Genomic DNA, 16,717 nt, shown 5'->3' on the forward strand with positions numbered 1-16,717 from the left:
TGCATGAATAATTCGAATAAACAAGGGCATTAAGGACTCTTTTCAAAAACCTTTTGTTTTGGTTCAGTGACGACGGAGTGCACCTCTGTTGTTTTTGCTTTGTATTCAAAGTGAAATTAATGGAGCCAGGTGAGAGTGTTGGGAATGCATTTGCTCGGAGGTGTGAAACAGTTTTCAATTAATTCTAATAACACACACAGCCTTAAAGCCATGTTGATTGATGATGGGGATTAGTGGCTGTGTGGTTGAATTGTGTTGGGGGCTCTGCCCGCTAATGGCAGTGGAAACACTGGATTAATTTTCTCCCAAAGAAGACCTCTGGAAGATAAAACAAGTAAATTAAAGTCCAAATGAGACCGTGCAAGCAAAACCTGTCCAATTTGCCTGTGCACCCAAAGACAAGGCCCCTCTGTTGTTTTTGTGCGAACACAAGCCCCCTCGTCAAGATGATCGATATATTTTCATTGTCTTCATAATGCAGCACCGAGGCGAGAAAAAGGTCATAGCACATGAGCACATAATGCAGCCTACGTTCTGCATAATGTCATTCTGCCGTCATGGCCCGAAGCGAGAGCTGCACTGCAATCTCTGCAGAGCCAGCCCTGCTCGGCTCCGTGCCTTTGAGCCCACTGACAATATCTGCACAGCCTCCTGGCTGTTTGGAGAACGAAAACACACATCATCCGGGGATCCCAGCCGTTCGGTCGGCCTCAGTCACCAGGGAAGGGAGGAAGAGGAGTCGAGAGAAGCAGAGGAAGTCAGTCAGGCGGGAGAACAATGAGGTCGGGTGAAGGCGGCGCACACCTGCGGACAGGCCGGCGTGTATGGGAAGCTGCATGCGGCCCTGGCATGTGCGGGGGGGTCGTTAATCATGAACCTTTGGAATGGTTGTAGGAGATCCAGAGGACTAGAGGTCACAGATCCATCTGCAGTGTGATTACTGTTCTCTCTTATTTTTCCTGAAATCTGTGTAATTGAATACAGTTCTCAGGAACCTGTTTTTAGAAGTTAAAGGTTAAAATAACTACTCCATCACTCGGTGACTTCTGCCTTTCATTCAAAGTGAACAGAATTTCGTTTTCCAGGTTTTCTAGCCCTCTTTTAATGAGCATGCTGCAGGCGGTGGTGGTTTTGTGTGTGTTTGTGTGTGCGTGCACGCTCACTTGCATTGTCATTCATTTACCAACTCCCCTGTACTTGCAAGCTAATGACTATGCATGCTGCTGCTGCTGCTGCTAGCCGTGCTCAGATTTGTCTTGTGGGGCGTAAATCCCGTCAACAGGAGGCAACAGGCTGACAGGTAACGAATAGCTAATGGATGGTTTCACCACTCTGCCATGACAGCATAACCAAGAGGGGTGCTGGTGTAATTTATCAGTTGCCAAATTGCCTCCACAACGTACAGGATTGTGCCCCCGGCCCAGTTTTTTTCCGCCCTGTCCTCCATTCTCCCAACCTTAGTGTTCTCTCTACCTACTTTCATGTCAAGGGGATGTCTCACAGCACTGTGTGCACTTGGAATGCTGGTAATCATCTGAAGATGCTGTGTGGGTGGACATGAATTTTAATGTATGTTTGGTTTGAGCTGCCCTGCTGTTTACAAAGTGTCTCACATTATTAGATGTTGCTTTCATTTGTGATGTGCGAACCGATACTTCAAAGCACGTCTACGAATTGGATTTCTGTAGACAAGCATGGAGATTCCTGTTCATTATTTACTCGTGGCAGGAAAGTAAAGGCACATAGTTGACCTAATATTAAATTTTTCCTCTAGTCCAAAAACCCACCAACATCTTGCTCATGCCTACAATGTGAATGGATACAATCAGCATTCACATCCCCAGTCAAATGACTCAGATAGACAGGTTTATATCGACTAATTTCGTCTTCGTCATTAATTTGGTAGTCGAGATCATGACACCCGGCCTTTTCCTGCACAACGTCATTAGCATTGAGATTTTTTTCTTCATATGGTGCAAAATGCAAGAGCCCGAGGTGACAGGGCTTCTTTTGTGACGTCGAACATGACCCACTGGGGAAGAAACAAAAAGAATCCTGGCAAAGAGGAAGGAGCCAATAACCTGTTTTAAGGTTTACCCGAATATACCCGCTGATGGCGTAAAAGATGTAAATTATAAGTGTATAATTTTTACATCTTAACTGTGTATCTTGGCCTCATTTGAATGAAATCATCCTGTGTACTGCCCATTAGTCTGGACTTTATTCTGGACTTCTATCGTTAATGTTATGCCTTTCAAAATTAGACAACAGTGAAATGTGCTTATGGCTCATCGTCCTTGGGGATGTATCAAAATCAATCACAATCTCTTTTATACACTTGTCTTTGATGCTGTTGAGTACAAATCATGCTATAAAGGTTCTTTCTAGCCCATGTAGGGTAAGGATGATGTCTCTTTGTCATGTTATACAATATACCCAACAGCGTGAAACCATGAAAAAAATACAGCTTTTAGATGTTAGCGACGCAACAGCTCAGTCAGAGGAAAATTGAAAGTCCACACCACGAACACACCGCAAATTGAGAGACACTAACCACACCGAGACAAATTAAAACACCCACAGAAATTAGTGTTGTGTCCTCTTCAACTGTTTTATGAGGTAGAAGCCAGCGGCCGAGGTCTCGCGAGTTAATTGCTTCACTGTGCGGCTACACAAAGGTCTAGAGAAAGGTCTGGATGCAGGAACAAACCACTTCACAGCAACAGGGAATTCAATTACTGGGCTGCAGGATCATAACTTAAGGGGGGGACGGGGACGCAGGAGACATGTCCCCTGAACTCTTTCAGATGGCAGTGTGTGAAAAAGTACCAAAATTACAGAAGACGGAGGAGAGGGCATTTTTTTCTCATATATTATAGGTAATGTTGGTGATATGTAAAGTGAGACCATGTTGAAATAATCCTATCACGTTGTCTTCCGGTTGACTACCTGACATAGTTACATTTCTGAAATGCGAATTATATTTTTAAATGTTATTTCGAACGAGCACAGTAAATCCATCGCTGCTTAACTCAACACATTAATCCCCAAATCACTAATGTTAATTATGCAGGGAACTGAGCGCCTCATCTTTAATTTGCTGCTTGCTTTCCTCTGGGCTCCATTTTTATAATAAATGCATATTTTGGAATTTGAATTTCTTTGAAGTGGAGGGAGGACCAGTGCACCACTGTGCATTATCATTTCTGATAGTGGACCGATGCATCTTCCCTCTCCACAGGGATTTTACAAAGCACTTTTTCACATATGAGTCAATGTATTGATCACTTTTTGCTGTAGTTTACTGTATAAAACATATTTAGAACTATCTCAATAAGGGGATATTATGAAAGATTATGGAAAAACATGGCGCTGTTTTTGCTCTTGGTAGCGGTGTATGAAAAACTCAATACTTTGAATTTAAAATTCCACCCTTGCTTGGTACTAACTGCATGTTTTGACATTTTCCACTCATCTATGCCACAGCTAGTCATGGTAAATCATGTCACAATGTTATCTAGTTATCTCTAGTACCTACATTCTCCATTAGAAAACATGCCATTAGAAGAGGGAGCGGGGAGGAGTCATTAAAATCTGTGCGCTCTTAATAGTCCTCGGTCATTTAATTACATTTCGACAAAAGGCGCCGCACGTTTCGCTTTGTCGTCCGTCAGGAGTCATCTGCAGTTCACCTGGTCTCCATGTCCGTGCGTCACGAGCCGCGAGTCACATGCTCGGCATCTTAATGTGGCATCAGTGGAACATACACTCGCTCTGTATCTACGCTCAGCCATATTAAGTTATGCTGGGGCAGGAGACCCTGACCCCGGATGTATCTATGTTATTATCTTAAGGGTCTGTGATTTATGCGACCCTGGGGCGGAGGGCCACAAAAGAGACGGTATGCAAAAAAAAAGAAAAAAAGGTTCCCATGCTGGTAAACAAGAACCTGTGATTTGCATTGTGTCTGAGCTCGGCAGCCACATCAGGTCCACCGCCCTCAGGGAACCTCAGAGGGACACTCCGTCACAGAGCGTGTGATCACAATGATAAAAAGCCTTGTGACGATGCACTCCCCTCAAACATGCTTTGCAGCCTGCGGGGGCATGTGCTACCTGAGGTGAATTAATTATAACTAAATATTTGTTATCATTCTTCCCATTGCCTCGTGGCCTCTTGTTGACAGGTGCACTATTTAGGAAGCCGTAATGAGGCTACAACAGAGGCACGCCACACGTCGTGCTTGGTATTCATGCTGAGCGCCGCAAACAGGTTGGAAGGCAACGAGGAGAAGTGGGGGTGCGTATTAAAGATAATCAGGGATTTCATCTGAAAAAATGAGAAGAAATTCTTGCTCTGTGAAGTCAGAAGACCTTTTGTAAACTCCATGTTATTGGAAAAGCAGTTTATGGTGCCCTTGTGGCCTTAGTGGTAGGAAAACATGAACACACACAACGTACCAGAGCCCCACTTTGAGTCGGGCTTACTCCACCCGAACCCTAACACTTCCCACACACATCTCCTTAAATGCATAAAATGTCCTTTTTAAAGGGTAAAAACTGTTACAAAAAGGACTCAAGTGGAAATATCTCAACTAAAAATAAAGCAATCATATCATTAATAACATACTCAGGATATTATTAAATAATTGATACATTTGAATTCACCCAATCCAGATTTTTGTTTGGATCTGTTACTTATGGAGTGATTATGGAGTGATACGGGGATGTTTTTACATTATTCACAGCCGATGAGAAGGTGTGTGACTGGACCTGCCAGACTAATGGAGAAGGAGGGACAGGAGTTGTTTTTAGACTGTCCCCGAGGTATTGTCCCAATTACACAATCACAAAAAGAGCTCGTTGTTAAACCATGCAAATCTATGTAAGTCCACGAATCACAAAGTCTGTCAATCAGATGTAATCATCCCCAAAGGGCGGCTGTTACTCAAAACTCGCTGCATTACCGAGGCATCGCTCTCATTATTTACCTTCTAATACTCTGAGCTGCCATTCAGGAGAGGATTATACAAGCACCAGGGAATTTTGGCAGCGGCACAACACTGTGCTACTTTCTTCTTCTTTCAAGAACTTCATTCAAAAGCTAAATTGTGGCAAGTATTTCATTTTAGAATTGACTCATGTCTCACATCGTATGATAACTGCTACAGGGCAGCCATTCTAAATTTGATATTGATGTTTATATTCTGATAAAAAGAGAAATGCGTTAATAAATGTATGTCTAGATTTTCATTTCTGCAGTAAAACCACAACAGTATGAAAATGTTCGAGTTGTGTTATGTTGCATTATGTATTGCAGAATATCCAGTGACCTATATCCCTAATCAGGAGCTGTATCCTGTGAGGGGGGCAGCTCAGGAAGGTGCATCCTGTAGAGCACCTGAAAGCCGGGATGGACCTGCACTGTCAAACCCTAAAGACCCGAGCTGATGGTGCATTCAGGTGTTACTCTCAGCTGCTCGGGAAACGATTTCAGTGATCACAGAGAAGTGATAAAATGGCTGGTGAAGCGTGTCAGGTGAGAAACAGACACAAAACGTGCTCGCTCGTGCAGAAAAGAGAGAAATAAACGGGTAGAATACAGTTCGGACTTTCTCTACATCATTTTCTATCATTTGAGGATGCATAATTATTTCACTTTGATGGCATAGTGAAGCACAGACAGGAACTTCGTCACATCCCCCTCACTTCACCAGAGGCTCTGTGACTTCTAAGTGGAATTTGTCCATGTGTTGCCCTCTTAGGGATGACCAACTTTAATAGCATCTTTGCTGCTGGCCCCCTTTCTCATTCTGGGGCAGGATAATGCACACAGAAGGAGAGCACTTATTACATCTGAGACACAAATCCCTCACCAGGGTCCCACCTGGAAACACTGGCAGCTGTGGTCCACACTTAAAGAACCGCTGCTGGTGTTTAAGCCAAAGTCTCTGGTGGCTAAGAGACTTTTTTCCTTTTTTTTACAATTTAATTTCGTTTCATTTACATTTGTATAGAGCCAAAATCACAACACACATTATCTGAAGACACTTTATCATAATTAGAGGGGGGAAAAAACACACAATCCAGCCATTTAGTAAGATGTCCAGAAAATGTCAGAGTGAGCCAGTGTGAGAGTTTTGAAATGATAAGAATTCATCGTGAGCGAGTGGGCGTGTTGCCATGTGTGCTTTGCATGTTGATGTTTCTAACATGGGGCGGATGCATTGCAGAAAAATGGATAGAAAAAGAATAGCAACATCTCTGGATGCACAAAAGGGTGTCGTAGATGTTGAAGACAAAGCCATCAACTTGGAAAGAGATTCACGAGCTTTGGGCAACGAGGGGAAACACCTGTGAACATGTGATTTCTGAAGTGGAATTATTTTATCCCTCATATGCTCTCTACCCAGGTGACGGCCCTCGTCTGAGCGTTGCAGTTATTTTCCTATAGTGTCTGACAGGAGAATCTGAATAATAAGCATGATAGTGTCCATCTAGGAGAATCCCCATTCAAGAGGCAATCTGTTGAAGATGTCAGGACTCTGGAGTTCATGTTTACAGCTATCGTAAGGTTGAGACCTTGTTTTTTGTAGATACAGAACCGTTCCCTGTCTGACTTTGGAGACTGTATCTCTGATTTTATTTCTACAAATATGCACCTTCAGCTGTCGTGCCTTTAAAAGTGATCAAATCTTCAGTATCAATCTGAACTCTTCGAGATACGACCTCAATGTTAGACTGTAAACGGACAAGCAAAAGGCTTTGTAAGCTTTCATCATTTCCTCAGCACATGGAATATCAAGTCCAAGTAAACAAAGCAATCAGTGTCGAAAGTTTAAGGGCTTATTTATGAATATAACCTCCCTTTAATCATCTTTTATTATTCTCAATTATTAGAGTTCCTCAAGGACAAGTCTGCTTCATTTTCTGCCTGCCTTGGACCCGGCCTCCTTCACTCTACAAGTGGCCATTAATGTGACGTACGGCGCCATGTGTAAAACACGTGCCAAGGGGAAGTGAAGGAGGCCACGTCAAATGATTATTGAAAAGCACTGAATCAGTCTGATTGGCCGTCTCTCTTCCACTCCATCCCAGCGAGCACAGAACAGCCGACTGCTGACGGAGACAGGTTGCCATGGCTTCATTTCACACTGGGCCGCACACTACAGATGTGCCATTATAATGACGTGCTACTCACCTGACACTGGTATTACTGTAACTGCTACAGAAGCGTTGACATTAAGAGGAATTTTAGCACCTTCTGAAATTTGAAATTCAATTTGCACATGAACATCATCAGGCTATGATTGAATATTTGTGATGTTTTCAGAGGCGCTTCAGAGAAAGAAATTTAGAGGTCCTTTAGATTTATTATTCCGACACCATTTCAGAAGACAACATAAAATTAAAATATTATAATTAAATTATAATTAAAATAAAAACATTTGCCCCTCACGCTGCACAACACAGAAATTAATAGTTAGAAAATAATGTGTCACTGTGGGACTGGAATTCTCAGCAGGTGCTGCTCATGAAAAAATCCTTGACATTTCATTAATGTAATTTCTTAAACAACAGGCGGAAGGATGTTTGAAATGCCTGACAGCATGGTCCTTTATTCAGATGATGGTGACATAACAGTTTGAGGCAAAGTACTGAAAAGTACAAGTGAAATGTTGTAAATATAATGACATCATGAAATTCCTTTTTGGTATTATTATCATCCTTTACTTTTCATTTTAAGTAGATGACAGAATTTATTGAAATCATAGACTTCATATAAAGAAAGTCATCGCAGCAGTAGCGATCGGGGGATGGAGCCGCAGTGGCAAGGTCATGTGATACATGGGCACAAGCAATCATGAGTCAATCTCAGCTGTCAATCATGATGTTTCACTCTGTTTTTATAGCATCAAATAACCAATTAGTGGAAAATGAACATTCACATACATTGGTGTGAAAAGAACTACCTTAAATGACAGAAAACATCATTGACATTTTTTTATTTGACGGGTATTTGGTGTTTCAGTTTGGCCCGTGTCTCATTCAATAAAGGTATTTATGAGCTACACTGCAGCCAGCCACCAGGGGGCGATTGAGATAATTTGGCTTTAATTTTGGGGAGCTGCCATGTTGTCCATCTTCATATATTGTCAACGATTGAATTTAACTGTGGATCTTTAATATTTTCTTGTATTTTTGTTTCTTGTTTAATAGACTCATGTGAGTGTGATCTATGAAATCCAGAAACCAGAGTAAAGAATTTTTCTCAAATTTCACAGCATTTATTCAGCAATAGTTTTCTATCTTTTGACATGTCACAATTTATTTTCCTCTGCACCACAGAGCGACACTTTCAATAAGCTCAGAGGGAGACGCACCAAACCGAGGGATGAATATCAGCCGTAAGCTGAGGAGACAACACTGTAGAATCCACTGGACAGACCCACTTATAGTGGTGAATTGAAATGATTCAAGAGTTCGGTATTTCATTTGCCGCTAAATTAGAAACTGGATATCTCCGAAAGATTTCACGAGAGTATATCACACGGGCTCATACTGAGTGCTGGACCTTTCAGAGGATGAACAATATGTGCGCGCTGAACCGAAGCATGACTACATTTTAGATTTAATGAAGGCATAAGCGCTCATGTGCACTCGGATTCAGTGGGAATGGACGACCCTTCTTCAATCAACCCTGAGCTCAAACCCTGCAGAGAGGAGGCAGAGGGCAATTAGAGGTATATTTATTTTAAAAGTCTATTATTTTACATCCACGCCCCCTTAATTGTAGCAGTCGGATACCTGCACTTAAAAAACTGAAGAATTGTACAATCAGAAAATCTATGAGGAGGCCACTTTAATTTGAATACTACTCATGAGCAGGAGTACTACGAGTTCAAAGTACTATATCAATATGGAATCTGATGATAAATGCTAATTTCATGCACCGGAGAAGGTGCAACAGATGGCAGACAAATAGAATTGGCGGATCTTATCCCCAGTGCTAAGGGGGGGGAAATAATTGGAAATTTACACAGAGTGAATCACTGCCAGATCAAAGATAAGCAGAGTCAAGTCACTATCATATAATATCCGTCCCATTTTGGATGCTAGTTATGGCGGTCATTATTCAACTCCAGCTGTTAAATGCATTTTCTTCTCATTAGCTACCAGTTAACATCAACATTCTGAAGTATATCTGAGTCTCACAGAGTTAAACAGTAAAAGTTACTCATCTTCTTTCAATGTATTTATGACCAAGTCACAGCTTGAGGCTCGTTTTCCCACAAAGTTAAAGGTAATTCCAATACTTGGTAGCATCACATTAGTGTTATACACTAATTTCTCATGATGTTATTGAATAAACTCATGTAATGTGAGTAGTATGATTGTTTTTGCTTTGATTTAAAACTAATTTCACTTAGGGAAACCGGATTCATGTTCCCGGAGTGAATGCATGCTTTTTTGCAGTAGAGCAAAATATGAACCATCCAGCATTCATAATGTAGTTGGTTGAGTGTAGATGGGTGAAGCGCTCAGGGACCAACACCACCTTTAAAGGTTCAGTGGGTAGAATTTAGTGACATCTAGAGGTGAAGTTGTATGTTGCTGCTGAATATCTCTCACATCACCCTCCCTTTACAAACAAGACAGAGAACCTGTGGTGGACTTCAGTTGTCATAAATATCTCTAAAGGTGTTTAGTTTCCCCCAGTTTGGGCTACTGTAAAAAACATGGCGCCCTCCGTAGAGACGACCCTCTACCCATGTAAATAAACCCTATTTAAATATAAAGGGCTCATTCTTGGGTGTATTAAACAATAACTGAACACTCAACTGATGACAAAAGGCAGCAATGGGATCTGGTTAAAATCCAGGTGAATCACTTCCTGCTGGTTCATTAACCAAGGCTAATCCACCACAAATAACAAGCGGAGGTGAGTAGGTTAGAGTAATGACCAGACCCAGGTCTGTCATGTACTGTGACTTTATTCCTCCTTCACTGCCAGGCGGGTCCACATATAGAAGATATAAGATCTACCAGACAGACGCCACATGTCGAGCCTCCCAGTTTATTACGATTCAGCAGGCAGCTCCACGGCCCCCCTCAGCCCGGTCTGTGTCACTGCATCTATCACCGTCCATTTAGCAGATAACTGCATAATGTGATGAATGTCCAGACTGGCATCTTAAGGTCATTTGTTACACGTTCTCTGTCATAACTGACACACAAATCAGAAAAATGACTACATTCTCCCTCCCCCTCCTCCTCATCTGTTAGTTCCTGCAAACAAACCCTCAGTTCTGTCACTGCCTATTTTTCATGATCACTTCCATTGTGTGTCAGTGCAGCAGAGCGTGACTTGTGTTGTTGTTATTGACATTATTCAGATTCTCCTGTCACACAACTGAATGAAAGAGGAAGTAAAGCAAATTGCAAATTTGTCTCATAAATGCTGCCTGTTAACCATCAGGAAATTTGGCCACAGCAGCACTGACAACATCTGTCCAATTACAATTTCATGCTCGTGAGATCCTCTGACAGAATCTTTCTAATATTTCCAGAAATCTCTGACTGTCTAATAATAACAATAACTGAATTTGTTTAGCCCTTACAGAAAATGTGGGGGATTTAGTTAAAAGCCAAGTATTATAGACTAACTGTAAACAGGTGATTGGTTTCTGAGTAAGGCGACTATAGAGGGGGTTATAGTAGTCAATGTGAGAGGAAATAAGGGCATGAATTATTAATATCGAAGTCTCTATGTGAGCTAAAAGATTGAACCTTGGCTATGTATTTTAAACAATAAAGATACAATTGCAAAACCTTCCTGAGCTTCGTGTTCGAAGCTCAGGTTTAGGTCAAAGACCACACCCAGGTTTTATAGCTGAGGACTTGGTAAATGGTGCTAGTCTTCCAAGGTTCGCTGTGGTATCATCTGTTTCTCTGTGTAGCTGCTTTCAGACACGCACTGGCCTCCGCAGTTCTTTCGCAGCAGAGTTAATTCATCAGTTCTTGCCTCTGCCTGCTGCTCCACCTCTCGTCTGAATTATACGGAGGATTTGATGCTGTTGTGAAGGTATTTGTGCAGAGAACCTCTCGCTGTGTTGTGCAGGTGTGAAAGACAGACCCTGGGAAAACTCCGTATCCAATTCTCAGTTAGGTCTTTAAAACGGCTTATGTTGAACACACATCTTGCTTGGCTCTTGGCATGTGTATTGTTGAGGGCCCAAGGAAGGGCAGTTTCAAATTGAAGGTGTGATCTGATCATGTGATAGGATCAATACTAATACAATTTGAAGAAACATGCGAACATTGCATTGCAGAACATGGACTTAAGAGTCAGCCTGCACACCGATTTGACATGTCTTCTTCTACGTCCTCGGATAACCTACACTGCACCAGTGATTATAGATACAGTTTTACATATTTTTCTGCACTAGACATTAGTGCATAAAGCAGCATTGTGGACAGGCTCAGTAAATCTGATAGTCAGAGGAAAGGAGCGATTCTTAGGGGGGTAGATGACGATGTGTGAACATGTCTCCAATGGCAGATGAGACACTATAGGAGGACAGCAGAGAAAGAGGGGAGTGGGTCCAGTTTACTGACCTCCAGTATTGTTGTCTGTAAACTTGTTAAGACTGGAGCTGATAACAAAAAGTCAGATTATCTTGGTTAACCGACACAGAGGACGGAATGTACAGGGCTCGTCGGCCTTTGGAGGCAAAATCTCCCTTCGCTTTTATCTCCTGCTTGGAGCTCAGAATGCAGATATGTGAACTTGCAACTCGGAGAGAATCAGTGCGTTGCTCAAGGGCACTTCTGCAGCGAAAGTGCTCTGCTTATTCGATGTCCTTGCTTACCAACTGCACTGCAAAAAAACAAGTTGATGAAAAAGAGGAGGAGAAAGACCGAAAGCGAAGTTACTTGAGGACACAATCTTTTGTCTCTAATTGTTCAAAAGTAAGGAAGTGGAACAATTATAAATATACTTTGTAGGAACATCACAAGAAAAATGTATTGTAAAGGTAAAAACATATTTTAGTAGAAAGAACTTGAGTTAATCTAAACAGGACGTGAAAATTGGCTGTTTTGGTGTCTTGATTAAAGAGGTTTGTCCTCTGCAGCGATTACTGAGCTCTAAATGACAGCTCGAGGTTAAATTGTACAGAGATTTTTAAAAAAAATTGTAAAACAAAGGTAATATCATTAACAGCTACTAGTTTGCATTTCAGGTTTGACAGGTATTACAGCATAGGAACATTTTATTTCTCCTCTACTTTACTGACTCTCCTCGGAGGCTATCTGTAATTTACTCATGCACTTTGATAATTGGATAATCTCTGCTGTATTTAATAACTCTTTGAAAAAATTGAACAGAACACTTTATTCTTCCTTTTAACTTCCTTTTTGACGAGTTCTAAATACAACAGGCTTTTAATATCTGCGAGTAAAAGGGAATGCGAGACGAGCACATCGCGTACCGCCTGGAGTTAATGACCTTTTATGAAATTGGTGATGATTTAAAGCTCGTTATTTCCCCGTGTTTCTCATATTGTGTGTAACTGGATGAGCGTAACCCTCTGTACCTCTAAAGGTTCCTCTGTCACTTCTCCAAGCCAAGTCCTCTGCCAGTTCTTGGCCGATAATAACTCTGACCTTTTTCGATCAGTAATAATCTTTATATAGAAGGGACAGGTCAAGTTGTGTGCTTGGTAATATTGTACTATTTTGGCATATTTGCTGCTCTATTAGGCAGCTTAATTTTAAGGACGGTGTTCTAATCTTTTAGAGAGCTTTCTGCGATCGTCACAGGTTTTCTCTCTGGTTTCAAAGCGCAGATGCAAACTTTTCAGATAACACGTATAATATGAATTTGTAATGACTCCATCATCCTGCGTCGCCGGATTACGATGATTGAGGATTAGACAGTCGATTCCAAACATGATTGGTCAAAAACACCTTTTTACGGGGCACAGACTCTGTTCTTACTGCAGACTGTCGAAGGCCATTACACCTTATAGATTCTTTCTTGAAATATCAATTCAAGTATTGAAGGAGAAGCTTCATATAATGAGAGGCTGACTTGACAGAGAGGGATTAGGAATTTTAAAATCAAAATTGAGCTGTGGAGATTTTTGAGAGGTGGGGGGGGGGGGGTGAGCAGTGCCGCAAATATTTCAATTAATTCAATCAGTTCGATCGACTGAATCTGCTTACCTTGCGATTTGCTGGTTTGATCAAGCCTTAATAATAATTTGTCGATCAAGTCACTGTGAAAAAAGAAAAGCACTGCACATGCAGTATAAATACATAATGAATATTTTGTGAAATATCCCCATCATGCTCTTCAGAGCAGAAAATGCTGCCTTTTCATACACCACTGCTGTAGAGCTGACAGGTCCTCATGATGTCGCACAAAGCGGCACAACTGTCGCACTCTACCCGTAATCAAAGCAGAGACATGAGACTTCTCTCCGGTGCAAAAGTTACAGTTTTTCCTCAAAGACAGCGCTTCCTATAAAGTGCTTACACACAGCAATTTGGACACACAAACACACGCACAGACATTTGTACTTCCAAACTAAAACTAAATGCCAAACCTTTTAAACAAAGGTTTTCAGGCGACAGACGCACTCTAACTAATGTGGTGAATCTATGTAGTAGCTTAATAAACACTCAAATGCACAAACACAATTGAACACGCTAATCAAGGGGAGTAACAGTGAAGCGTTACCCAGCTTTTACAATCTCTCCTTTTGATTCAGAAATATTTATATCACAATGAAAGTTAGAGTCCTTTTCCATTTCAGCACTTAGAGGCTTGAAAACCTAAATTGACCATGAATTTATGTAAATGCCACATATAGCTGTTGATTACAGTCAAGTGCTAACAACACACTTACAGTTTTGACCACTAGTAGTGATATTGAGCAAAGCGAATACACTTGACTTCCTGTTTGAATAATTCAAGAGCGAGCATGTCGGTGACAGAGTCTACACTCTACCACAAATTGTTTTGCTGATCAACAGTAGGTGGCGCTGACACATTAAGTAGCGCAGCGATGTGCTCACAAAATTAGCCAAGAAGCTACAAACTAGCATTCATGGATGGAAATCTTGCAAGTGGAAACAAATGCAGTCAATTCTTCAATTTTGTCCGGTAAGTGAATATAAACCTAACCTTTCTTTGTTTGCAAGAAAAATCCACTCGCTATTATACTAAACAAACACACAAAACTATATTTCCCCCTCAATTTGTAAGTTGAAATCCCCAAAGGCCCAGCATGCAAAATGCAAGATGAGTAAATACATAATGATCAATAATAAATAAACTGTTATGTGTTTTCTAACAAGCATTTTAGGCTCAGGTTACATAACACATACGTCTTTGTGCGTGTTGGTAGAACGCCAACATGCAGGATGTGTGTGTCAGCAGAAGTGCTTTCTTGTGTGAGGTCTTTGCATCGTGTCAGACGGTGGCGGAGACATCCCACACTTTGTGGTGGCAGTGGTCGAAGGCATGGAGGCTGCATAATGAGTCCCCCTGTGTTCTCTCCTCTTTGCGTGGCGGCGCTGGAAGTGGGGCCTGATGATGCTTCTTTCTTATTAATGTTCGTCCGTGAAAGGGAAACATATTAATAAAACAATATGGAAATGTGTTCCCTTGACCTTTGAACGGCTAAGAGGTGCCTCCAGTTGGTGCATAACATAAAGTCTAACTCTCCATTTGTGTGCATACAGTAAGCACTACGTTTACATGTGGAGAAAACCTCATCACATTTACGGGTGAATTGCTCTTTGGCATCTGCATGTTTTTTCTCTTGTGCACTCCTTTGAGGTTTGAAATGAATATGGTTTTAATTAGTTTTTTTTATACCCTCAATAATTATTCTATATTTATAATTCTATAATTCTAAAACTGCAGAGTGAGCCAGCTGCAGCTGCATATATATTCATGTCACTTCGCATTTTAGCATCTCCATGTTTACCACACCAAACCAGGTTAGTTCTAGCGGATCCGAAGGTGTGTGCTCAGTCCCTCAGTCCCTTCGGTCTTGCAGGAACTGGACAAACTCGACATCCAATTCCATCCGTCCTATCCCTGAAATCCTTTAGAGAGCTTTGTGCCAGCTGAGGGGAAAAATGCTGTTGCTAATGCTGTAGCACCCAATATCTCTCTGTGTGTTTGTGAGGCAGACACGGGTGACTTATTATTATCTAACGATAAATTTTAACAGTTGGGAATTGAAGCCAAGGTCAGTGGCTCAAATGGGATTTGTGGCTGGTAAAATGTCAGTGTGGTCCAGGCATCAAGACCAATCCTTTGGTGTGGCGATACAAGTGTGGGAACACCACAGGAATACAAGCCGGCCTGCTCTTTTCTCTCTGATAACCCAAGAGCACTACAGGTATCCGAGCTTGGGTGACTTCTCAACCTCGAATGGGCCTTTCATTGAAAAACACCAAAAGCACACGAGTTTCTCCCTGACCTCTGAATAAATTACATCATCATTAAATCCATTTGTATGTGTCTCTTTGGAGAGTTTAAGCAACCTTGATGGTCTGCACAGTTTTGGATGATGCCGAAAGGGAAAACTCTGGGTTAAGATCCTTGATATTACAATGATCAAAGTTTACAAAAAATATATTCTGATCAAATGCAAGTTTCCTTGGTTTCTCTCTTACCTCGTACTCCACATACTCCTCTTCCTCCACCTCGTAGGAAACTGTTTGAATCTTGACATGCTCGCCCTCCTCCAGCAGCTTTGCCTGAGGGTCCTCTGTGCCAGGTGTTTCCGCCCCTGCGGTGTTGGATGCCTCCTTCGCCTTCTTCTCTGTGAAGGTGGTCTCGCAGCACTCACTTTTGTATTCCTTAGCCTTGATGCTGCCGCTGTCCTCCTTGTACAGGATGAAGTTGGGCCTGTAGAAGGCCTCTACTGCCAGATGCAGCGAGGTGGCGTCCAAAAGTTGCTGAGATTTCACCTTCCCGTTGGTGTTGAAACCCCCTCCGCTAACTACGCTGCTGTTGTTCACTTTTCCTCCGCCTCCTCCTCCTCCTCCTCCCTCGCCACCTCCAGTGAAATAATTGATAATGTTTTCCTGGTACTGGTTATTAGGGAAGTCTCCCCCGTAGCCGTTGACCACGTGCTTACTGTTCTTGTCCAACAACGGGTTCTGGAGCTCACTGAGGTTCTCCATAGCAGCGGCGGTCAAAAGGTCAGCAGGAGGAGCTTCTCAGCGATTTTAACGAGGATATGGAAGGGCGACGGGTGAAGTAGGCTCCTCGGTGACGTGCGCTGATGTCAGTTAAGACGCTGATGTCATTCAGAACTCAGCACTGTGGAACCTGCAGAGGACACAAAGCAACAAGGAGAGGGGGTTTAGAACTCGGAGGGGGAATTTCATTCGACATCTACCAGCAGGTAACAGTTTGGTGACAATTTACCAAACAGTGGCTCAGACAGGTTCAAAGTTTAGCTGTCGCTCCCTCAGCGGCAACAACTGTAACCACGTCTAGCTTGTCAAGGGCTGCCCCCCCCCCCGCAGATGATTCAATTAAGTTTAATTTCCTTCCACACGCTGGCTACATGAGCTAGCACACACTCACACACATATCCCCGTGCACAACAACATATCAAAGCGATACTGCCAGCTACTTCAAAAAAGTTCTGCATATTATCCTCTCGCTGTCTCGATGCACACTT

General features: G+C 42.1%; 1 protein-coding gene across 1 annotated transcript in view; it reads right to left on the reverse strand.

The window, feature by feature from the left end:
• The window catches only part of syndig1l (synapse differentiation inducing 1-like), a 28,152-nt gene extending 11,941 nt beyond the window's left edge, over positions 1-16,211 (reverse strand). Inside the window, exon 1 of the mRNA XM_053445728.1 lies at positions 15,699-16,211. Within this exon, the coding sequence (XP_053301703.1) occupies positions 15,699-16,211 (513 nt within the window). The remainder of the gene's footprint in view (positions 1-15,698) is intronic.
• Between the last annotated feature and the right edge of the window lie 506 nt (positions 16,212-16,717).

This window comes from Pleuronectes platessa, chromosome 17 (assembly GCF_947347685.1).
Source record: "Pleuronectes platessa chromosome 17, fPlePla1.1, whole genome shotgun sequence".
Lineage (NCBI taxonomy): Eukaryota > Metazoa > Chordata > Actinopteri > Pleuronectiformes > Pleuronectidae > Pleuronectes > Pleuronectes platessa.